General features: G+C 45.1%; 1 protein-coding gene across 7 annotated transcripts in view; it reads left to right on the top strand.

Moving 5' to 3' along the window:
- The window catches only part of LOC122925173 (zinc finger protein 2-like), a 47,042-nt gene extending 21,503 nt beyond the window's left edge, over nucleotides 1–25,539 (top strand). The window contains exons 1-8 of one of the 7 annotated variants that reach the window (XM_044276680.1): nucleotides 2,589–2,637; nucleotides 13,106–13,255; nucleotides 13,352–13,531; nucleotides 13,615–13,738; nucleotides 13,822–13,886; nucleotides 14,339–14,568; nucleotides 16,206–16,258; nucleotides 24,396–25,537. In XM_044276680.1, the coding sequence (XP_044132615.1) occupies nucleotides 13,178–13,255; nucleotides 13,352–13,531; nucleotides 13,615–13,738; nucleotides 13,822–13,886; nucleotides 14,339–14,568; nucleotides 16,206–16,258; nucleotides 24,396–25,402 (1,737 nt within the window). In that variant the 5' untranslated portion in view covers nucleotides 2,589–2,637; nucleotides 13,106–13,177 and the 3' untranslated portion in view covers nucleotides 25,403–25,537. Of the gene's footprint in view, nucleotides 1–2,588; nucleotides 2,638–6,230; nucleotides 6,422–8,030; nucleotides 8,059–13,105; nucleotides 13,256–13,325; nucleotides 13,532–13,614; nucleotides 13,739–13,821; nucleotides 13,887–14,338; nucleotides 14,569–16,205; nucleotides 16,259–24,395 lie in introns of those variants that run through there. The other 6 variants (XM_044276677.1, XM_044276679.1, XM_044276676.1 and 3 more) reach the window with 6 other exon arrangements.
- The last annotated feature ends 268 nt before the right edge of the window (nucleotides 25,540–25,807 follow it).

Genomic DNA, 25,807 nt, shown 5'->3' on the forward strand with positions numbered 1-25,807 from the left:
TTCCACCGCTCCTCCTACACAGACCAGCAGTGGGATGTCTGCCCGCGTCGTGCTGCTGCTGGTGAGCGCCAGCGGCTGAAGAGAATGGTGGAGCGGGGAGCGGACGGCTTCCTGCTTCAACATTACAATTGGCTGTCTCTGCGTCCTATGGACACAGTGACAGCGGGACATACCTCAGCTGTTCTGGGACAGTCAATGAAATCCGGGACTGTCCCACCGGTTCTGGGACGGTTTGGAGGTATGCTACAGCGCAGGGTCCAGGAGAAGGAGCACAGGAGCACCCTCAGAGGCAGGCAGGCATGATGTGTCTACAATAAGGGCCTTACGTGCCTCAGAAGTGGATGTTGCGTCATCGGGTAAGAAAACCACCACAGTGGAAAATGTCACATGACTTTGATGGATGTGTGTGCGTTCCTGTCAATTAACCCTTAGGATACCAACGCCGTACATGTACGGCGCATAAATGCGGGACAGAAATCCCAGCGCAGGAGCTGCGCCTGCCCGATCAGAGGCAGGGGTCCTGCTGTCACCGATAGCCGGACCCCTGCTGTATGCTCCAGCATCGGTGAAAACACCGATCCCAGGGCATTAACCTTTGCGCGGCCGCGGTCAGCGCTGACCGCGGCACATGCGGTATCTTCACGGGTGCCGGTGTCAATGGGGTTCCCGAGCTGCTGTAAAAAAGGGGACCCCATGGCAGGGAAGGCAGCCCGATGCCTTCCTTAGGCATCGTGGCTGCCTTCCGGGAGAGCCTGTGAGATCCAGCCAATGCATTACAATACAGAAGTATTGTAATGCATTGTAAAGGGGATCAGACCCCCAAAAGTTGAAGTCCCAGAGTAGGACAAAAAATAAAGTGAAATAAAAAGTAAAAAAATAATGTTTTCCCCCCCAAAAAAATTTAAGTTTCAAGTAAAAAAAAAAAGCGTCCTTTTCTTAAAATAAAGTTTAAAAAAATTGTAAAAAATAGGGAAAAAAAAGAAAAGTAGACATATTAGGTATCACCGCGTCCGTATCGACCAGCTCTATACAAATATCACATGACCTAACCCCTCAGGTGAACACCGTCAAAAAAATAAAAGAAAAACTGCTAAAAAAAAACCTTTTTTTGTCACCTTACATCACTAAAAGTGCAATACCAAGCGATCAAAAAGGCGTATGCCCCCAAGATAGTACCAATCAAACCGTCATCTTATCCCGCAAAAATGATACCCTACCTAAGACAATCGCCCAAAAACTGAAAAAACTATGGCTCTCAGACTATGGAGACACTAAAAAACATGATTTATTTTTTTTGTTTCAAAAATGATATCATTGTGTAAAACTTACATAAATAAAAAAAAGTATACATATTACGTCCATAAGAACCTGCTGAATAAAAAATATCACATGAACTAACCCCTCAGGTTAATAAAAATACATCACAAAAAGTGCAATAGCAAGCGATCAAAAAGTCATATGCAATCAAAAACTCATCTTATCCCGCAAAAAATGAGCCCCTACATGAAACAGTCGCCCAAAAAATAAAAAACATTTATGGCTTTCAGAATATGGAGACACTAAAAAAATTTTTTTTTTCACAAATGCTTTATGTAAAACTGAAACAAACAACCAAAAAAGTAGTCATATTTGGTATTGTCACATCTGTAACAACCCGCTCTATAAAAATATCACATGATCTAACCTGTCAGATGAATGTTGTAAATAGCAAAGATAAAAACGGTGCCAAAACAGCTATTTTTTGTTACCTTGCCTCACAAAAAGTGTATTACAGAGTAACCAAAAATCATATGTACCCTAAAATAGTGCCAACAAAACTGCCACCTTATCCCGTAGCTTCCAAAATGGGGTCTTTTTTTGGGGAGTTTCTACTCTAGGGGTGCATCATGGGGGCTTCAAATGTGATATGGCAACTTAAAATTATCCCAGGGAAATCTGCTTTCCAAAAACCATATGGCGTTCCCTTCCTTCTGCACCCTGCCGAGTGCCCGTACAGCAGCTTACGACCACTTATGGGGTGTTTCTGTAAACTACAGAATCAGGGCCATAAATATTGAGTTTTGTTTGGCTGTTAACCCTAATGGAAATTTTTTTATAAAAATGGAAAATCTGCCCAAAAAAGTGAAATTCTGAAATGTAATCTCCATTTTCCAAAGTTTGTAAAATCAGTTTTGAATACCTTGAGGGGTGTAGTTTCTAAAATGGGGTCATTTTTGGGTGGTTTCTATTATGTAAGCTTCACAAAGTGACTTCAGACCTGAACTGGTCCTTAAAAAATTTCAAGATTTGCTTCTGAACTTCTAAGCCTTGTAACATCCCAAAAAAATTTCATGGCATTCACAAAATGATCCAAACATAAAGTAGACATATGGGGAATGTGAAGTAATAACTATTTTTGGAGGTATTCATATCTATTATAAAAATAGAGAAATTGAAATTTGCAAATTTTTTAATATTTTTGGTAAATTTTTTATTTTATTTTTTTATAAATAAAAATTACATTTTTTTTACTCAATTTTACCAGTGTCATGAAGTACAATATGTGACGAGAAAACAATCTCAGAACGGCCTGGATGAGTCAAAGCGTTTTAAAGTTATCACCACAAGTGACACACAAAAATCGGCCTGGGATTTAAGGTGAAAATTGGCTCAGTAGTGAAGAAGTTAATAGTGCAAACTGTAAACACCCTGCTACTCTATATAACAGCACTCAGTAAGAAGGTGCAGAGCTGTGTGTGTAATGTATACGGTGCAGAGCTGTGTGTGTAATGTGTACGGTGCAGAGCTGTGTGTGTAATGTATACGGTGCATAGCTGTGTGTGTAATGTATACGGTGCATAGCTGTGTGTGTAATGTATATGGTGCAGGGCTGTGTGTGTAATGTATACGGTGCAGAGCTGTGTGTGTAATGTATACGGCGCAGAGCCGTGTGTGTAATGTATACGGTGCAGAGCCGTGTGTGTAATGTATACGGTGCAGTGCTGTGTGTGTAATGTATATGGTGCAGGGCTGTGTGTGTAATGTATACGGTGCAGAGCTGTGTGTGTAATGTACACGGTGCAGAGCTGTGTGTGTAATGTATACGGTGCATAGCTGTGTGTGTAATGTACACGGTGCATAGCTGTGTGTGTAATGTACACGGTGCAGAGCCGTGTGTGTAATGTATACGGTGCAGAGCTGTGTGTGTAATGTATACGGTGCAGAGCTGTGTGTGTAATGTATACGGTGCAGAGCTGTGTGTGTAATGTATACGGTGCAGGGCTGTGTGTGTAATGTATACGGTGCAGAGCTGTGTGTGTAATGTATACGGTGCAGAGCTGTGTGTGTAATGTATACGGTGCAGTGCTGTGTGTGTAATGTATACGGTGCAGAGCTGTGTGTGTAATGTATACGGTGCAGGGCTGTGTGTGTAATGTATACGGTGCAGAGCTGTGTGTGTAATGTATACGGTGCAGAGCTGTGTGTGTAATGTATTCGGTGCAGAGCTGTGTGTGTAATGTACAGGGTGCAGAGCTGTGTGTGTAATGTACAGGGTGCAGAGCTGTGTGTGTAATGTATACGGTGCAGGGCTGTGTGTGTAATGTATACGGTGCAGGGCTGTGTGTGTAATGTACACGGTGCAGAGCTGTGTGTGTAATGTATACGGTGCAGAGCTGTGTGTGTAATGTATACGGTGCAGAGCTGTGTGTGTAATGTATACGGTGCAGAGCTGTGTGTGTAATGTATATGTGCAGAGCTGTGTGTGTAATGTATACGGTGCAGAGCTGTGTGTGTAATGTATACGGTACAGGGCTGTGTGTGTAATGTATACGGTGCAGGGCTGTGTGTGTAATGTATTGCAGAGCTGTGTGTGTAATGTATACGGTGCAGGGCTGTGTGTGTAATGTATACGGTGCAGAGCCGTGTGTGTAATGTATACGGTGCAGGGCTGTGTGTGTAATGTATTGCAGAGCTGTGTGTGTAATGTATACGGTGCAGGGCTGTGTGTGTAATGTATACGGTGCAGAGCCGTGTGTGTAATGTATACGGTGCAGGGCTGTGTGTGTAATGTATACGGTGCAGAGCTGTGTGTGTAATGTATACGGTGCAGAGCTGTGTGTGTAATGTATACGGTGCAGAGCTGTGTGTGTAATGTATACGGTGCAGAGCAGTGTGTAATGTATACGGTGCAGTGTGTAATGTATACGGTGCAGAGCCGTGTGTGTAATATATACGGTGCAGAGCCGTGTGTGTAATGTATACGGTGCAGAGCTGTGTGTGTAATGTATACGGTGCAGAGCTGTGTGTGTAATGTATACGGTGCAGAGCAGTGTGTGTAATGTATACGGTGCAGAGCTGTGTGTGTAATGTATACGGTGCAGAGCTGTGTGTGTAATGTATACGGTGCAGAGCAGTGTGTAATGTATACAGTGCAGAGCTGTGTGTGTAATGTATACGGTGCAGTGCTGTGTGTGTAATGTATACGGTGCAGAGCAGTGTGTAATGTATACGGTGCAGGACTGTGTGTGTAATGTATACTGTGCAGAGCTGTGTGTGTAATGTATACGTTGCAGGGCCGCGTGTGTAATGTATACAGTGCAGGGCTGTGTGTGTAATGTATACAGTGCAGAGCTGTGTGTGTAATGTATACGGTGCAGAGCTGTGTGTGTAATGTATACGTTGCAGGGCCGCGTGTGTAATGTATACAGTGCAGAGCTGTGTGTGTAATGTATACGGTGCAGTGCTGTGTGTGTAATGTATACGGTGCAGAGCAGTGTGTAATGTATACGGTGCAGGACTGTGTGTGTAATGTATACTGTGCAGAGCTGTGTGTGTAATGTATACGTTGCAGGGCCGCGTGTGTAATGTATACAGTGCAGGGCTGTGTGTGTAATGTATACAGTGCAGAGCTGTGTGTGTAATGTATACGGTGCAGAGCTGTGTGTGTAATGTATACGTTGCAGGGCCGCGTGTGTAATGTATACAGTGCAGGGCTGTGTGTGTAATGTATACAGTGCAGAGCTGTGTGTGTAATGTATACGGTGCAGGGCCGTGTGTGTAATGTATACGGTGCAGTGCTGTGTGTGTAATGTATACGGTGCAGGGCTGTGTGTGTAATGTATACGGTGCAGAGCTGTGTGTGTAATGTATACGGTGCAGAGCCGTGTGTGTAATGTATACGGTGCAGTGCTGTGTGTGTAATGTATACGGTGCAGTGCTGTGTGTGTAATGTATACGGTGCAGGGCTGTGTGTGTAATGTATACGGTGCAGAGCCGTGTGTGTAATGTATACGGTGCAGAGCCGTGTGTGTAATGTATACGGTTCAGAGCCGTGTGTGTAATGTATACGTGCAGGGCTGTGTGTGTAATGTATACGGTGCAGAGCTGTGTGTGTAATGTATACGGTGCAGAGCTGTGTGTGTAATGTATACGGTGCAGAGCTGTGTGTGTAATGTATACGGTGCAGAGCTGTGTGTGTAATGTATACGGTGCAGAGCCGTGTGTGTAATGTATACGGTGCAGAGCTGTGTGTGTAATGTATACGGTGCAGAGCTGTGTGTGTAATGTATACGGTGCAGAGCTGTGTGTAATGTATACGGTGCAGAGCTGTGTGTGTAATGTATACGGTGCAGGGCTGTGTGTGTAATGTATACGGTGCAGAGCTGTGTGTGTAATGTATACGGTGCAGAGCTGTGTGTGTAATGTATACGGTGCAGAGCTGTGTGTGTAATGTATACGGTGCAGAGCTGTGTGTAATGTATACGGTGCAAAGCTGTGTAATGTTTACGGTGCAGAGCTGTGTGTGTAATGTATACGGTGCAGAGCTGTGTGTAATGTATACGGTGCAGAGCTGTGTGTGTAATGTATACGGTGCAGAGCTGTGTGTGTAATGTATACGGTGCAGAGCTGTGTGTGTAATGTATACGGTGCAGAGCTGTGTGTGTAATGTATACTGTGCAGGGCTGTGTGTGTAATGTATACGGTGCAGAGCTGTGTGTGTAATGTATACGGTGCAGGGATGTGTGTGTAATGTATACGGTGCAGAGCTGTGTATGTAATGTATACGGTGTAGTGTATACGGTGCTGTGTGTGTGGAGCAGTGCAGATGTGTATGTCTCGGGCACAGGCAGCGCACACATCTCTATCTCCTCAAAGGACATTTTTTACATAATCAATAACTAACAAAATCTCCTCCAGCCTGACTCCGCCCACACACCTGATCACGTGACTGTGACATCATCAAAGGTCCTTTCATTCACTAGGATTTGGTGTCTACTAACCTGTGTCAACATTACTTGGTCATGTGATTCTTGACTCCTCCCACTCATGTGACTGATCACATGACTATGACATCATCACAGGCCACACAACAGCCATAGGAAGAGGAGATGGTATGGTAAAGCTCGGGCTGTGGTCAGGTGATGGGGGTGTAGGTGGGCAGGTAAAGTTTAGGAAAGTGTTTTTAAGTGTTCATTTCTGTCACTAGATATATGGAGCTGAGCCCTGTATACACAGCGAGTGCGGCTATACTGCTGACCCCTCTGTATACAGGCAGTGCGGCTATACTGCTGACCCCTCTGTATACAGGCAGTGCGGCTATACTGCTGACCCCTCCGTATACAGGCAGTGCCGCTATACTGCTGACCCCTCCGTATACAGTGCAGAGCTGTGTGTGTAATGTATACGGTGCAGAGCTGTGTGTGTAATGTATACGGTGCAGAGCTGTGTGTGTAATGTATACTGTGCAGGGCTGTGTGTGTAATGTATACGGTGCAGAGCTGTGTGTGTAATGTATACTGTGCAGGGCTGTGTGTGTAATGTATACGGTGCAGAGCTGTGTGTGTAATGTATACTGTGCAGGGCTGTGTGTGTAATGTATACGGTGCAGAGCTGTGTGTGTAATGTATACGGTGCAGAGCTGTGTGTGTAATGTATACGTGCAGGGCTGTGTGTGTAATGTATACGGTGCAGGGCTGTGTGTGTAATGTATACGGTGCAGGGCTGTGTGTGTAATGTATACGGTGCAGGGCTGTGTGTGTAATGTATACGGTGCAGGGCTGTGTGTGTAATGTATACGGTGCAGGGCTGTGTGTGTAATGTATACGGTGCAGAGCTGTGTGTGTAATGTATACGGTGCAGAGCAGTGTGTGTAGTGTATACGGTGCAGAGCAGTGTGTGTAGTGTATACGGTGCAGAGCAGTGTGTGTAGTGTATACGGTGCAGAGCTGTGTGTGTAATGTATACGGTGCAGAGCTGTGTGTGTAATGTATACGGTGCAGAGCTGTGTGTGTAATGTATACGGTGCAGGGCCGTGCGTGTAATGTATACGGTGCAGGGCCGTGCGTGTAATGTATACGGTGCAGAGCTGTGTGTGTAATGTATACGGTGCAGGGCTGTGTGTGTAATGTATACGGTGCAGAGCTGTGTGTGTAATGTATACGGTGCAGGGCTGTGTGTGTAATGTATACGGTGCAGGGCTGTGTGTGTAATGTATACGGTGCAGGGCTGTGTGTGCAATGTACACGGTGCAGAGCTGTGTGTGTAATGTATATGGTGCAGTGCTGTGTGTCTAATGTATACTGTGCAGGGCTGTGTGTGTAATGTATACGGTGCAGGGCTGTGTGTGTAATGTATACGGTGCAGGGATGTGTGTGTAATGTATACGGTGCAGAGCTGTGTATGTAATGTATACGGTGTAGTGTATACGGTGCTGTGTGTGTGGAGCAGTGCAGATGTGTATGTCTCGGGCACAGGCAGCGCACACATCTCTATCTCCTCAAAGGACATTTTTTACATAATCAATAACTAACAAAATCTCCTCCAGCCTGACTCCGCCCACACACCTGATCACGTGACTGTGACATCATCAAAGGTCCTTTCATTCACTAGGATTTGGTGTCTACTAACCTGTGTCAACATTACTTGGTCATGTGATTCTTGACTCCTCCCACTCATGTGACTGATCACATGACTATGACATCATCACAGGCCACACAACAGCCATAGGAAGAGGAGATGGTATGGTAAAGCTCGGGCTGTGGGGGGCTTAGGTCAGGTGATGGGGGTGTAGGTGGGCAGGTAAAGTTTAGGAAAGTGTTTTTAAGTGTTCATTTCTGTCACTAGATATATGGAGCTGAGCCCTGTATACACAGCGAGTGCGGCTATACTGCTGACCCCTCCGTATACAGGCAGTGCGGCTATACTGCTGACCCCTCTGTATACAGGCAGTGCGGCTGTACTGCTGACCCCTCCGTATACAGGCAGTGCGGCTGTACTGCTGACCCCTCTGTATACAGGCAGTGCGGCTATACTGCTGACCCCTCTGTATACACAGCGAGTGCGGCTATACTGCTGACCCCTCTGTATACAGGCAGTGCGGCTATACTGCTGACCCCTCCGTATACAGGGAGTGCGGCTATACTGCTGACCCCTCCGTATACAGGGAGTGCGGCTATACTGCTGACCCCTCTGTATACAGGGAGTGCGGCTATACTGCTGACCCCTCTGTATACAGGGAGTGCGGCTATACTGCTGACCCCTCTGTATACAGGGAGTGCGGCTATACTGCTGACCCCTCCGTATACAGGGAGTGCGGCTATACTGCTGACCCCTCCGTATACAGGCAGTGCGGCTATACTGCTGACCCCTCCGTATACAGGCAGTGCGGCTATACTGCTGACCTCTCCGTATACAGGCAGTGCGGCTATACTGCTGACCCCTCCGTATACAGGCAGTGCGGCTATACTGCTGACCCCTCCGTATACAGGCAGTGCGGCTATACTGCTGACCCCTCCGTATACAGGCAGTGCGGCTATACTGCTGACCCCTCCGTATACAGGCAGTGCGGCTATACTGCTTGACCCCTCCGTATACAGGCAGTGCGGCTATACTGCTGACCCCTCCGTATACAGGCAGTGCGGCTATACTGCTGACCCCTCCGTATACAGGCAGTGCGGCTATACTGCTGACCCCTCTGTATACAGGCAGTGCGGCTATACTGCTGACCCCTCTGTATACAGGCAGTGCGGCTATACTGCTGACCCCTCTGTATACAGGCAGTGCGGCTATACTGCTGACCCCTCTGTATACAGGCAGTGCGGCTATACTACTGACCCCTCTGTATACACAGCGAGTGCGGCTATACTGCTGACCCCTCTGTATACAGGCAGTTCGGCTATACTGCTGACCCCTCTGTATACAGGCAGTTCGGCTATACTGCTGACCCCTCTGTATACAGGCAGTGCGGCTATACTGCTGACCCCTCTGTATACAGGCAGTGCGGCTATACTGCTGACCCCTCCGTATACAGGCAGTGCGGCTATACTGCTGACCCCTCCGTATACAGGCAGTGCGGCTATACTGCTGACCCCTCCGTATACAGGCAGTGCGGCTATACTGCTGACCCCTCTGTATACAGGCAGTGCGGCTATACTGCTGACCCCTCCGTATACAGGCAGTGCGGCTATACTGCTGACCCCTCCGTATACAGGCAGTGCGGCTGTACTGCTGACCCCTCCGTATACAGGGAGTGCGTCTGTACTGCTGACCCCTCCGTATACAGGGAGTGCGTCTGTACTGCTGACCCCTCTGTATACAGGGAGTGCGTCTGTACTGCTGACCCCTCTGTATACAGGGAGTGCGTCTGTACTGCTGACCCCTCTGTATACAGGCAGTGCGGCTATACTGCTGACCCCTCCGTATACAGGCAGTGCGGCTGTACTGCTGACCCCTCCGTATACAGGCAGTGCGTCTGTACTGCTGACCCCTCTGTATACAGGGAGTGCGTCTGTACTGCTGACCCCTCTGTATACAGGGAGTGCGTCTGTACTGCTGACCCCTCTGTATACAGGCAGTGCGGCTGTACTGCTGACCCCTCTGTATACAGGCAGTGCGGCTATACTGCTGACCCCTCCGTATACAGGCAGTGCGGCTATACTGCTGACCCCTCCGTATACAGGCAGTGCGGCTATACTGCTGACCCCTCCGTATACAGGCAGTGCGGCTATACTGCTGACCCCTCCGTATACAGGCAGTGCGGCTATACTGCTGACCCCTCCGTATACAGGGAGTGCGGCTATACTGCTGACCCCTCCGTATACAGGGAGTGCGGCTATACTGCTGACCCCTCCGTATACAGGGAGTGCGGCTATACTGCTGACCCCTCCGTATACAGGCAGTGCGGCTATACTGCTGACCCCTCCGTATACAGGCAGTGCGGCTATACTGCTGACCCCTCCGTATACAGGCAGTGCGGCTATACTGCTGACCCCCTCCGTATACAGGCAGTGCGGCTATACTGCTGACCCCTCCGTATACAGGCAGTGCGGCTATACTGCTGACCCCTCCGTATACAGGCAGTGCGGCTATACTGCTGACCCCTCCGTATACAGGCAGTGCGGCTATACTGCTGACCCCTCTGTATACAGGCAGTGCGGCTATACTGCTGACCCCTCTGTATACAGGCAGTGCGGCTATACTGCTGACCCCTCTGTATACAGGCAGTGCGGGCTATACTGCTGACCCCTCTGTATACAGGCAGTGCGGCTATACTGCTGACCCCTCCGTATACAGGCAGTGCGGCTATACTGCTGACCCCTCCGTATACAGGCAGTGCGTCTGTACTGCTGACCCCTCCGTATACAGGCAGTGCGTCTGTACTGCTGACGCCTCCGTATACAGGCAGTGCGGCTATACTGCTGACCCCTCTGTATACAGGGAGTGCGGCTATACTGCTGACCCCTCCGTATACAGGCAGTGCGGCTATACTGCTGACCCCTCCGTATACAGGCAGTGCGGCTATACTGCTGACCCCTCCGTATACAGGCAGTGCGGCTATACTGCTGACCCCTCTGTATACAGGCAGTGCGGCTATACTGCTGACCCCTCTGTATACAGGCAGTGCGGCTATACTGCTGACCCCTCCGTATACAGGGAGTGCGGCTATACTGCTGACCCCTCCGTATACAGGCAGTGCGGCTATACTGCTGACCCCTCCGTATACAGGCAGTGCGGCTATACTGCTGACCCCTCCGTATACAGGCAGTGCGGCTATACTGCTGACCCCTCCGTATACAGGCAGTGCGGCTATACTGCTGACCCCTCCGTATACAGGCAGTGCGGCTATACTGCTGACCCCTCTGTATACAGGCAGTGCGGCTATACTGCTGACCCCTCTGTATACAGGCAGTGCGGCTATACTGCTGACCCCTCTGTATACAGGCAGTGCGGCTATACTGCTGACCCCTCTGTATACAGGCAGTGCGGCTATACTGCTGACCCCTCCGTATACAGGCAGTGCGGCTATACTGCTGACCCCTCCGTATACAGGCAGTGCGTCTGTACTGCTGACCCCTCCGTATACAGGCAGTGCGTCTGTACTGCTGACGCCTCTGTATACAGGCAGTGCGGCTATACTGCTGACCCCTCTGTATACAGGGAGTGCGGCTATACTGCTGACCCCTCCGTATACAGGCAGTGCGGCTATACTGCTGACCCCTCCGTATACAGGCAGTGCGGCTATACTGCTGACCCCTCCGTATACAGGCAGTGCGGCTATACTGCTGACCCCTCTGTATACAGGCAGTGCGGCTATACTGCTGACCCCTCTGTATACAGGCAGTGCGGCTATACTGCTGACCCCTCCGTATACAGGCAGTGCGGCTATACTGCTGACCCCTCCGTATACAGGGAGTGCGTCTGTACTGCTGACCCCTCCGTATACAGGGAGTGCGTCTGTACTGCTGACCCCTCCGTATACAGGGAGTGCGTCTGTACTGCTGACCCCTCTGTATACAGGGAGTGCGTCTGTACTGCTGACCCCTCTGTATACAGGCAGTGCGTCTGTACTGCTGACGCCTCTGTATACAGGCAGTGCGGCTATACTGCTGACCCCTCTGTATACAGGGAGTGCGGCTATACTGCTGACCCCTCCGTATACAGGCAGTGCGGCTATACTGCTGACCCCTCCGTATACAGGCAGTGCGGCTATACTGCTGACCCCTCCGTATACAGGCAGTGCGGCTATACTGCTGACCCCTCTGTATACAGGCAGTGCGGCTATACTGCTGACCCCTCTGTATACAGGCAGTGCGGCTATACTGCTGACCCCTCCGTATACAGGGAGTGCGGCTATACTGCTGACCCCTCCGTATACAGGCAGTGCGGCTATACTGCTGACCCCTCCGTATACAGGCAGTGCGGATATACTGTTTACTCTGCCCACAATGACAGCATCAGACATAACTAACATCGTGATTGTTTAACCTGACACCTGGCTGGTATTCCACTGGCATAGCTGGTATTTTGCTCAGACTGTTGATTACTGTATATTTTTATTTAATTTTTTTTACCGACCCTTTGACTTGCTTGTATTTTCTGTGTCCATATACAGTCGGATCGATGACCAAAGATGCCTGGGGGGGGGGACGCCCCTGTGCAATTATTTTTAATTTTATTTTCAAATAGTCTCCACAGGAACTCGAACCCCTAACCTTTTGTATTGAAGGCAAATACTCAAACCAATGAGCTGTAGGACACAATACTAGTAAATGTAATATATACTCAGATGTACGTTGTACTGGACCCTACAGATCTAGCCCTATATACACCCGGACATTGTATGGGAGGTTTTCTATATTCACCAGGATATTGTATCGGAGGATTATATATATATACACACACACACACACACCAGGAAATAGTATGGGAGTTTTTTTTATATATATATATACACACACACACACACATCAGGACAGTGTAAGGGCTTTTTTTTTTTTTTTTTCTGGATATCCCAGGTTTTTTCTATATACACCAGGACTTTGTATGGGATTTTTTTCTATAAATACCAGGATACTGTATGGGAGTTCTTTTGTTTTATATATATACCAGGACATTGTATGGGAGGTGTCTTTTTTCCTTCTGGTCCTGGTGGTATACCACCTTGTACTCTGTGCTTTAGTTTTTGAATATTCTCTTTGGAGACATGAACTAAAGTGCAACTGGATTTGGTTTTCCCTGAAACTTTACTTGTGACTCATCTCCTCAAATGTTATCTTATTATCTATAACTAGTGTATTTTAAATTATATTTTTGGGTTTTGACATTGTTTTAACTTGTCTTCATTCAGGTTCCTACAATATAGAATCATCTCTGTTAATATCTGCTATATAAGAGACTTTTCCTGTTTCACCCAACAAGGATGGATAGGGACAGAGACAAGATGGCAGAGAGGATAATAAATCTCACCCTAGAGATACTCTTCCAACTTACTGGAGAGGTGAGAGATTCTGATGATGTCACATTACACCATTCTTATATATGGTAATAACAGACGGACATGGCTGTAGATGTTACTGTGTCTCCCTATATCCAGGATTACACGATGGTGAAGAAGATCTCTAGCGAGCGCTGTCAGTCCACTGTATCTGAAGGATGTGGAAGATCCCTGAGCCCAATCACGGGGCCTCCACCTCACCCCCTGATACATGAGGAGATCAATGAACAGAAGATCCTAGAACTCATCCACAAGATGGTGGAGCTGCTGACTGGAGAGGTGACACTGCTGGGAATGCTGGGACATTATGCAGTAACAGCACTGGAGGGGTCTGGGTGATGACTGTATCATTGTGTTGTCAGGTTCCTATAAAGTGTCAGGATGTCGCTGTCTATTTCTCCATGGAGGAGTGGGAGTATGTAGAAGGACACAAGGATCTGTACAAGGATGTCATGATGGAGGAACACCAGCCCCTCACATCACCAGGTAATAGACAGGACTAAATACAAATGTCTTTTAATTATCTGTATAAAAAGAATGAATTCAGTCACTGTATGTGTCTCCTACAGGAAGATCCAGTAAGAGAAGAACACCAGAGAGATGTCCCAGTCCTCTTCCTCCACAGGATCATCAGGTAGATGGAGATATTACCTATGGTCTGTAGAAGGCTGTGAAGTCCTTATGTTCAGTCTTGATTTATCCCATAGTATTATATGTCTTATATTTGTGTAATGAGAAAGGAAGAGATGACAGGGTTACAACCAACCATAGACATTATCTGTTATCACAGTGTTCTGGCCATGGAGACTACTGGTGGGAATAACAAATAGGTTAGATTTCTACCAAATGTGTCTGGAAGAAGCTAATCTCCCCCACTCCCTTGAAACAACTTGATAGACATCAAGCCATGCTGAAGATACATATTCATGAGGTTCTTGTTATTGAGGTATCATCTAATATCTATGGCGGCTGGAGACCTGCAGCTATTTGGCTGCCATGTCAGCTTTGGTCATCATTATAAAGAATGATTTCTTCTCCTGTGACTTCTCTGACCTTCTGGTGAATTTTACAATATTTGTTTCACAGCTTTTGAATCAGGAGGAAGATCTGAATAATATTAAAGCTAAAGAAACATATGTGAGCCCCGATAACCAGTGTAAGGATGAATCTCCTACAGAAGCATATGTGACAGGTGATGACCAGTGTAAGGAGGAACATTGTACAGAAACACATGAGAGCAGTGATGACCAGTGTAAGGAGGAACTTTCTACGAAGACATATGTGAACAGTAAGGAGGAGCTTCCTACAGAAGCATATACAGACGTGGACAAAATTGTTGGTACCCTTTGGTCAATGAAAGAAAAAGTCACAATGGTCACAGAAATAACTTTAATCTGACAAAAGTAATAATAAATTAAAATTCTATAAATGTTAACCAATGAAAGTCAGACATTGTTTTTCAACCATGCTTCAACAGAATTATGTAAAAAAATAAACTCATGAAACAGGCATGGACAAAAATGATGGTACCCCTAACTTAATATTTTGTTGCGCAACCTTTTGAGGCAATCACTGCAATCAAACGCTTCCTGTAACTGTCAATGAGACATCTGCACCTCTCAGCAGGTATTTTGGCCCACTCCTCATGAGCAAACTGCTCCAGTTGTGTCCGGTTTGAAGGGTGCCTTTTCCAGACTGCATGTTTCAGCTCCTTCCAAAGATGCTCAATAGGATTGAGGTCAGGGCTCATAGAAGGCCACTTTAGAATAGTCCAATTTTTTCCTCTTAGCCATTCTTGGGTGTTTTTAGCGGTGTGTTTTGGGTCATTGTCCTGTTGCAAGACCCATGACCTGCGACTGAGACCAAGCTTTCTGACACTGGCTAGTACATTTCTCTCTAGAATTCCTTGATAGTCTTGAGATTTCATTGTACCCTGCACAGATTCAAGACACCCTGTGCCAGACGCAGCAAAGCAGCCCCAGAACATAACAGAGCCTCCTCCATGTTTCACAGTAGGGACAGTGTTCTTTTCTTGATATGCTTCATTTTTTCGTCTGTGAACATACAGCTGATGTGCCTTGGCAAAAACTTCGATTTTTGTCTCATCTGTCCACAGGACATTCTCCCAGAAGCTTTGTGGCTTGTCAACATGTAGTTTGGCATATTCCAGTCTTGCTTTTTTATGATTCGTTTTCAACAATGGTGTCCTCCTTGGTCGTCTCCCATGTAGTCCACTTTGGCTCAAACAACGACGGATGGTGCGATCTGACACTGATGTTCCTTGAGCATGAAGTTCACCTTGAATCTCTTTAGAAGTCTTTCTAGGCTCTTTTGTTACCATTCGGATTATCCGTCTCTTAGATTTGTCATCAATTTTCCTCCTGCGGCCACGTCCAGGGAGGTTGGCTACAGTCCCATGGATCTTAAACTTATGAATAATATGTGCAACTGTACTCACAGGAACATCTAGTTGCTTGGAGATGGTCTTATAGCCTTTACCTTTAACATGCTTGTCTATAATTTTCTTTCTGATCTCTTGAGACAGCTCTTTCCTTTGCTTCCTCTGGTCCATGTCGAGTGTGGTACACACCATATCACCAAACAACACAGTGATTACCTGGAGCCATATATATAGGCCCAATGGCTGATTACAAGGTTGTAGACACCTGTGATGCTAATTAGTGGACACACCTTGAATTAACATGTCCCTTTGGTCACATTATGTTCTGTGTTTTCTAGGGGTACCATCATTTTTGTCCATGCCTGTTTCATGAGTTTATTTTTTTACATAATTCTGTTGAAGCATGGTTGAAAAACAATGTCTGACTTTCATTGGTTAACATTTATAGAATTTTAATTTATTATTACTTTTGTCAGATTAAAGTTATTTCTGTGACCATTGTGACTTTTTCTTTCATTGACCAAAGGGTACCAACAATTTTGTCCACGTCTGTATGAGGAGTGATGACCAGTGTAAGGAGGAGTTTCCTACATATAACCACCCAGGTGAGTAATAACCACTAAATAAAGCAAAGAAGAGTCTGTAACGTAACGTGAATTCAAAAGATTTGAAAATGAATAAGTTTACGCAGGCTAAGTGAAAAATATCTTTACTAAGTGTGAATAAAAAGTAAATACATAACTAGCCTAAATATGCAATATGGGGCGAGACTCCTTCCGTCATGATATAACACATGGCTGTCTATAACGTTATAACGCATGACTGACACCCCAGGGTGTACAAGAGATAGGACAAATCAATACTTGCATCCTACCTAGGATGAAGTTCCAGCTGGAGACCCCCAAATGTATGTTTGTCACAGAGTTAGGAAAAAGTCTGGTACCGTGTTAGCCAATAGAAAACTAGTTCAGTGCTCTCGTTAAGAGAAACAAAATAAGAATATTGCAGGTTTGATACCTTTTAATGGCTAACAGAAATAGAAGTAATGATGTTACATAGCGAGCTTTCGAGACGTCACCAGTCACTTCATCAGGCGTACTACAAGAATATATGAAGAAACGGCAATATATATATATATATATATATATATATATATATATACAATAAGAAGAGAGACATGGGGGAATGAATGGACATTTGAAAAATAACAGAACAACATATCAAAGATCTTGAGAATGAGTCCTTAATTAATCGACTATGTCTATAGAAGACTCTTTAGCTCTTGCAGTGTGTCATAGATCCCGGGGACAAATTCATGCTGCAGGAACTTGTTCATAAATCAGTGATTTCCTTCACTGCAGAGAACGGCGCTCCCTGGTTATTACCACCTCCTGCCAGTTACAGGCGCCACGCAATAACCAGTAAGCACTTTCCCTTACTAGTGGGGAAAGCGCTTATTGGTTAACAATTTAATAACCAGGCCTGAAAAGACGCGCTTTTTTTTTTTTTTTTTTTTTGTGATTTAGCGCATGTGGTGGTTCGAACTTTTTTATGTGTTGGAACTACCATAATAATTTTTTCAACAATTTTTCACTTAATACGTAGGGCCTTATAATGTATTTTTTAGTTGTATTTGGGGGAAACTGTACAAAACATTTTTAAAAATATATTTATTTTTCAAACTATAGCTTCTTATTCTTTAAATATGCAAACTGACACCAAAATAAATTATTATAATTAGTTACCTATTTTTTCCGGTCGATTTGTTATATAATATGTATAGTTTCACGTGAATGGGGTGGTAATGGCAACGGTTTTGGTTGGTGTATTTTTATTATTTTTTATATTTTTTTTTACTTAATTTTTAATATATTTCTGCTACAAATAATATCCCCCAAGAGGTCATAAAAAGACCTTTGGTGGACAGCGACACTTTTTGTAAATTTTTCACTTTCCTTTTTATTTATTACTTTTATTTGTAGTTTAATAATAATTTATTGTATTCTGTTTTTATAATCTGTTTATTAATTATTTAAATATATTTTTGCCACATAATATCTCCCCCAAGAGGTCATAAAAAAACCGTTGGGGGACAATGAACACTGCACTATTTTGCACTTTTTTTTATTTTATTTTTTCTTTATTTGTATTTTACATATAATATATAAATATATATATATATATATATATATATATATATATATATATATATATATATATAAAATTTTTTATTTTATTTTTTTGCCACATAATGTGTCCCCCAAGGGATCATAAAAAGACAGTTAGGGGCAGTGAACACTTTTATTTTGCAATTTTTCCTTTTATTTTTTCTTTTATTTGTATTTTTTATAATTTTCATTTTTATTTTTTTTTTGCCACATCATATTTTTAATTTTTTTTTTTTCTTTTATTTGTGATTAATTATATTTTTTTGTTAAATAATTTTTTTTACTTTTTTTTTTATATATTTTTTTCCACATAATTTGTCCCCAAGAGGTCACTGAAAGACCTTTGGGGACACAGAATTTTTTTTTTGCACTATTTCCACTGTAACTGGGGCATACAAAGGAACCTGACCCTGCAGCTCTTCGCTCCTCTCCCCCCAAGCCGGGTCCACCCTGCATAGCGCTCACCTGTGTGAGGAGAAGGCAGAAGCACTGATGCTTCTGCCTTCTCCGCGGCTCCAGCGGGAGCAGGAGCTGTAATGATCCATCGTGCGTCGCTGCGGGCAGAAACACTGCTGATCTCACGATCAGCTGTGTTTCTATTTAGGAGGATGGGGGCCGCAAACCTTGGCTCTGGGGGTATCATGAGGCCTACGGGCCGCGGGTTGTGCACCCCTGATCTATATGTTTTACACAGTCAGTATTTGGTAAGTATTTTGCATCAGTATATGGTCGGTATTAAGCCAAAACCAGAAGTGGAACCTACAGAGAAAAGGTATAATTCAAATATTTGTGCCTCTTCTGTGTTTTGGCTTACAAACAGTGATGCAAAAATACTGACCAAATGCTGACCACGTGAAAGAGGCCTTAGGCCAGCTGCACACGAGCGTTAAAATCCTCTGCCTGAACAGCCTGCCGAAGTTGATCGTAGGCTGCCCCACACACCTTTCTCCGCCGGAGTCCTTTAACTATAATGGGACCGTGATTTGACCAGACAAAATCCTCTGCAAGCACTAATGCTGGAAACAGGCCAGATCTCCACAAGGTCCTATCATAGTCAATGGGGTCTGGAGGTACTTTGCTGGATACGATGAATTCACGCAGGCTGTTCCTCTGCTGAAAGATTTTAACATTAGTGTGCAACTAGCCTTAGGCTTCGTTCACATCACCGTTCAGCCTTTCCGCTCTCCTGCCCCATTTAGGGGGAGGAAAACGGAAAAGACATATTCAGCACGTAACTGAGCTGAACGGAGACCACGGGCCCCATAGACTATAATGGGGTCCGTTAGGTTTCCGCACAGGAGAAGATTTTGGAGCAAAGACAAAAGTTGTGCATGCAGGACTTTTGTCTCCGCTTCAAAAATCTTCTTCTGAGCGGAAACCTAACGGACCCCATTATAGTCTAAGGGGCCCGTGGGCTCCGTTCGGCTCAGTTATGTGCCGAATCCGTCCTTTCCGTTTTCCTAAACTGCGCAGGAGAACGGAAACAGTGATGCAAACAAAGCCTTACTTATGAGTAATGATGTGTTCCATCTGGACGGTACTGTGTTTGATATTTTTTAATATCAAGGAATAAAAATTACAGTTTTTATATTTTTGGTGCTGGATTTTGCTTTTATGAAGATTTTCTGATGGTGGCTCTAATCTCTATCCAATAGCAGTGCTTCCTCTTTCCATCAGGCAGTTGAGCTTTTTGGTGCTCACTCAACTGATGAGATATATATATATATATATATATCTCAAGTGACTTTGGCCACATGCACACAGCTGTTGTGCGGCCGTTCTGTGCATTGGGGACCGCAATTGCGGTCCCCAATGCACGGGCAACATCCGTGCAGCGGGCCGGACCCATTCAACTTGACATGTCATATTTATTTGCGTGCGGAACAACGTAAAGAAACACCACAGAAGCGCTCCGTAGTGCTTCCAGTTTTCCGTTCCGCATCTCCGGAATTGCGGACCAATTCAAGTGAATGGGTCCGCATCCGTGATGCGTGGTGCACACAGCCAGCGGCCGCTGATTGCCGACCCGCCGTTTTGCGGGCCGCCCAACGGCCGTGTGCATGAGGCCTTTCTCAGTTGCTCTGCTTGAGACTTTTTGTTGGAGCAAATTCTTGTCTTCCTGGAATCCCCTTAGGAGGGGTACAGGATGGCCACTTTCCTACCTTTAGCTTTTAACAGGTGGAAGGAAGTAAGTTTGCCGAATATGGTGGTCTGAAATTCACCAGAGGGTCTTTTGACATCCAGAAATGGTAAGGATGTCTGATTGTTATGTATAGATATAAAGGTGTAAAAATCCACCCCTCTACCGTTCCACATTACAAAGATATCCTCTATATACCGCATGCATATGCCCACAATTGCAATGCATTGTATATCTTGTTCACAAAACATCAGGGTCCCACCAGCCTAGGAATACATTAGAACCAGAGATAACTCCGCTAACAGTGTTTCGATTCAAACTCATCTGTTCTTAATAATAGCGTATAGATAGGCTATAATTAAGAGCTTGTGAGTTCAAAAAGCATAATCCATTGGTATGATAGATTATAAATGTGTCTTAATAGAAAAAAATAAATAAATCAAGATTATATTCAAAAGTACCCTGTTGCTGTGTCTACCGGTCTCCGGGAATCTGTGCACGGGGCTGCTTGACAATTGTGGATGAGACCTGAGCGGACTACAATCTGTTGTATATATCCTCAGAATAGGCCATCAATATCTGATTGGAGGGGTTCTGACTAGGGTTGTCACGATGCAAAATTTTTTATTCGATTTCAATGCTATAAAAAAGTATTATTCTATACCACGCAAAAAAGAAAAAGAAGCCATGCGCAATCCGCATTTTATGGAACGTCCGGCCCATAATAGAACAGAAGACAATACTGGGTTGGGGGGGCGCACTGCGCCACCAATCAATATAATTAACCCATTAATTCAAGTGTAGGCTGGGGGGTGCCAGCGGCGGTATCACGTACCCGGCCTCTATGACGGGGCGCTGCGATCGCCGTCAATTAACCCCTCGGGTGCGGCACCTGAGGAGTTTCTATGAGACACAGTATGGCCGGTTGATACTTTTGTACAGCCACAAAGACTGCCTGACGTTTTGTGGCATCCCCCAGGCCTCTGACATTCCAGACTATAACCTGAGCCTAACCCGCCATATTTTAGAAGAGTACAGAAATGTGTAGGATATATATCTATATGAATTAATCTGTGTCCATCGGTCTGATGGAAATAAAAATAAGTAGTCTCTCCGCAGTTACAAGAACATCCCCCAAAAAATCTCTCCAATTGTCCCACGCAGGGGACTTGGGGCACAAAAATTTCCTGAAGCCAGCAAACATGAAGCGGTGACAACAATGGCCTAACCTTAACAATGCGCTGCAATAAAGCAAGCTTTCTGTGAACATAAGAGAACCTTCCAAAAAGAACCCCGAGCAGCGCCAATCCTTATACAAACAAGCGGCATCTTAATCATATAACTAAGATACATAGACGGCTATCCTAACAAAGCCTAGAAAAAGGGGGGGAAAAGAGAGGGAAGAAGGAAAAAATAGGTAAAAACTTAGGACAGCCCCCTGTTCATTGCATCGGTCTAGTGGACAGTAGAACATAGAGAAGGGAGGGACAGTAATGGTAGAGTAAAGTACAGAGGAGGTAGAGTACTCATCACTAGGCTTCAGCGGTCGCTGGTGACAGTCCAATTCAAGAGTCAGTCCCCTTAGTCAGCCAGTCCCGGTAGGGTCACAGAGGGAGCTCTCATTTAGATCCATCCAGCGGGCGGCGTCTTCAGGTGATTAAAACAAGTGGACATTTCCGCCAGCAACCACACGCAGCTTTGAAGGATAAAGCATAGAGTACTGCACATTTTTCATTCGTAAACGTCTTTTAACATCCAGAAAATTTTGGACCTCCACCGAGAAGTCAGGGAAGATGGATATCTTATTACCATTGATAAGTAGATCCATATGATCTCTTGCTTTGCGGAGAATAGGGTACCGATCTTGAAAGTGCAGTATTGGTCTGGGGGGTGCCCCTTGTGGTGGCGGAGAGAATGACACCCTGTGCACCCTTTCTATTGCAAATGATGGAGACAAGGAGTTTTGTCCAAATTTATCTTTAAACCACTCTTCAAAGAATTGTGCAGCATTAACCTTTTCCGGCACTCCCACCAAGCGGAGATTGTTACACCGTGATCTATTCTCCAAATCTTCCATTTTATTTATAAGAAGGGTGATATCGTGAATTACTTTGGCCAGGTCCCGCTTTACAGGGGGTACTTGATCTTCTTAAAGGCCCACTCTTTCCTCCACCCCAGCAACACGTTCATTAACTTTCCTTATATCATGTCGGATAAAAGAGACCCTCTCTTGAAGGGACCCCATGGATTTATTTAGGGTCATTAATGCAGAGCTGCAGTGTTGTACTGCCTGAAATATATCTTTGATTGTAGGCTCTGTATATTGTGGCAGGGTAGGGAGGGGCACAGTGCTGCCCATAATTATTTATAACCCTGGTAGATTTTGACTTAAAGTTACTTTTATTCAACCAGCAAGTAATTTTTTGACGGTAATGACATAGGTTTCTCCCAAAAGATAATAAGACGATGTACAAGAGGCATTATTGTGGCTTTTATTTACATTTGAGCAAATGGTGGTTGAATAAAAGTAACTTTAAGTCAAAATTTGCCAGGGGTATGAATAATTATGGACAGCACTGTAGCTGTGGTTGTAGCATGGACTGTGTGTTTAGCACTTTATGAGCTCCCCCTTCACCAGCTCCTGCCTCCTCCACATGGAATCCGCCATCTTGGCGGGCACTTTCCCCCAGGGTGTTATTAATGAGGGAGCTCACCTCTGATCCCTCCGTCCTCTTCAGTGGTGCGTCCGTGCTCTCAGGGCTGCCTCCTGCATGAGTGACCTGGGCAAACTGCTCTAATCAGGCTGCCGCAGACCTGGACGAGGCGGCGACGCCATTTTGTTTCGCCGGCTTTGGTCCCGGTCCCTTCCGGCCCTCCCTCTCCTTTGTAATACGGGTCATGCCCAAAAATGCTTGCAGGGAGCTAGCCCACCCTCCTCTTCTCCTGTTAAGCAGATTAGGAGGCATAGGATTTTGCTAAGCGCTGTTCAGGAGCTCAGATGTATTCGTCTTTTCACATTGCTGGCCAGGCCATGCCCCCCGGCACCTGAGGAGTTAATTGCTGCGGTTCGGGGTATCACCCTGTCCTGTTATGGAGGCCGGCACCCTCAGCCTACAGTTGAATTAATGTGTTCATTATATTCATTGGTGGTGCAGTGGCCTCCCCTCTCTCTTCCCATTGGTGGCAGCGGCGGCACAGTGGGGAGGGGAAGACTCCCTACTTCTCCAGTGTGCTGCTGAAAAGAACATGGCGCACGCTGAGAGCGGCGCGTGCCATGCTCTGATACTAGGCTGTGCAGCAGCTCAGAAAACAAAAGGGCGACCCTTGGGGTGCCACAAGGAAAGAAAGGGGAAAGGGCAAGGGACCGTGCCCAGCCTAGTATGCTCACAAACACACCCCTGTAGAGTAACTCGGCAACAGCTCCCGAGTGCACATATCAGGAGCCAAAGCGCCAGATAATGAATATAATAAATCCTTTATTGGAATGAGACAAGTATAAAATACATATAAAAATGCGGGGGAACAAGAAAAAAGGGGAGCAGGGAGGAGAAAAAGAGCGTCACCCTGGGAGGACCACTCCGGTCTGGATAGTAAAGTATGTAGGAGGTCAGCGGGATAAAAGTATATAGTAAGTAAATAGCCTACCCGCAGACAATTCTGGTTGTATAATAAACAGGTGGGTCAAAAAGAGTAACAGGGCCCAAAACCAGGCTGGATATTAACACCCGGCCATACAAAAATCAGACATGAAGATGAATGAGTACATAAGTAAAGGCCGGGGTAAACAATGGAGCAAGACCTCACCTGAAGCAGACCAGGAGTGGACCGACCAGGATGGCGCTACCCCAACACGTGTTTCGGCGTGCCTTCGTCAGGGTTTTTTTTCTTGTTCCCAGCATTTTTATATGTATTTTATACTTGTCTCATTCCAATAAAGGATTTATTATATTCATTATCTGGCGTTTTGTGCAGCAGCTCAGCCTAGTATTGTTAAATAGTAAAACCCGGTATCGCATTGATCTGGGTCTAAAAGTATCATTTGGGTATCGATAGTTCGATACCTGGTGCAACTCTACCTCTGACACTCCCTACCCCCACGGATCAGCTATTAAAGAGTAACTCTGGCACAGGAACTACACAGTTCTGTCCATGAATTAAGCAGTAACCAGCTCTGTTCACTACACGACAAAAAGAGCTGTGTATCTCTGCTGCCTGAGCCAGTGGGGGGGTGAGTTTTTTGTTGGATCCTGCCAATCAGATATCAATTGCTTATTCTTTCTCTAAGATAAATTTTGATCTGTTTTGTCCCCACGGTCTTGGTGAATAATTGAATTTTGACTCATGCTTTACGATTTGTTTGGAATTTATTATATATAAAAATTATAAAGGTTATATAGAGTATTCAAAAATAATAATCAGGTTTTTACTTGGCAGATGACTGTATCGGGACCTCAGTGAGACCTCTGGTACCTTCAGATTTTAAAGTAGATGATCGTGATATTACAGAAGACACATATGAAGAGAGTGCCATTATCTCTGATATACCCTCAGCCCTTCACAGCAAAGATCTATCATCTGATCCTTTTCAACATCTTCTATCTTCTGATTCATCACAGACTGTAAATGAGAATTATAGTCATAAAATGGATGTTGTAGGTCAACCATCAGATCTTGAGAGACATCAGACAAGTCACACAAGAGAAAAGCCATATTCATGTCCGGAATGTGGGAAACGTTTTGACAAGAAAACAAGGTTTGTTGAACATCAGAGAAGTCACACAGGAGAGAAGCCATATTCATGCACAGAATGTGGGAAATGTTTTGCTCATAAATCAGGTATGATCAAACATCAAATACTTCACAGTGAAGAGAAGCCATTTTCATGTCCTGAATGTGGAAAGTGTTTTAGCTTCAAGTCATCTCTTACTGGACATCAAAGAAGTCACACAGGAGAAACATTTTCATGCCCAGAATGTGGGAAATGTTACAAATCTAAATCCTCTCTTTCTATGCATCAAAAAATTCACACAGGAGACCAACCATTTTCATGTTCACAATGTGGGAAACGGTATGCGGTGAAATCCCTTCTTGCTCAGCATATGAAGAGTCACGCAGAAGAGAAGCCATATTCATGTTCAGAATGTGGCAAAGGTTTTACTCAGAAATCACATCTTGTTGGACATCTGAGAATTCACACAGGGGAGAAGCCATATTCATGTTCAGAATGTGGGAAGTGTTTTGCTCAGAAAGTGAACGTCCTCGTACATCAAAACACTCACACAGGACTGAAGCCATATTCATGTTCAGAATGTGGGAAATGTTTTACTCAGAAATCAAGTTTTGTTACGCATCAGAGATTGCACACACTAAAAGAAAAACCTACAATAATTGGAGGCAAAATAATGGTATATCCTACCAGAAAAAAGGAAAGCAAACAATAGCACTGGATGATGATGAAACATATACAATTAGCAATTAAAGTCTGGTATCCAAACATCAATGTGTGTATGTATCAGTGTTTCAAAATTTATTAACCATTATTAATAAATGTTAGCTTCTATATTTGGGTTTGGACCAATCTTTTATCCTTTAACTACCTCCCGTCTGTCCGTTGACTATAAACGTCCGGGAGGTGGATCTCCATCTCTGAATGGATGTTTCTGAACATCCATTCAGAGATGGCAGCTGCACGCTAATTGTGCAGCTGCCGAGCGGGGGTGCCCGCTGTCAGTGACAGCAGGGCAACCCAAAAAGAAGGCAGGAGTCCCTGCCTTCTAGATCGCTGTATACACAACGCTATGCGCTTCCTGTCCCGACCCGGTGGTCATGTGACTGCCGGGGCTGGG

Source organism: Bufo gargarizans, chromosome 1 (genome assembly GCF_014858855.1).
Source record: "Bufo gargarizans isolate SCDJY-AF-19 chromosome 1, ASM1485885v1, whole genome shotgun sequence".
NCBI lineage: Eukaryota > Metazoa > Chordata > Amphibia > Anura > Bufonidae > Bufo > Bufo gargarizans.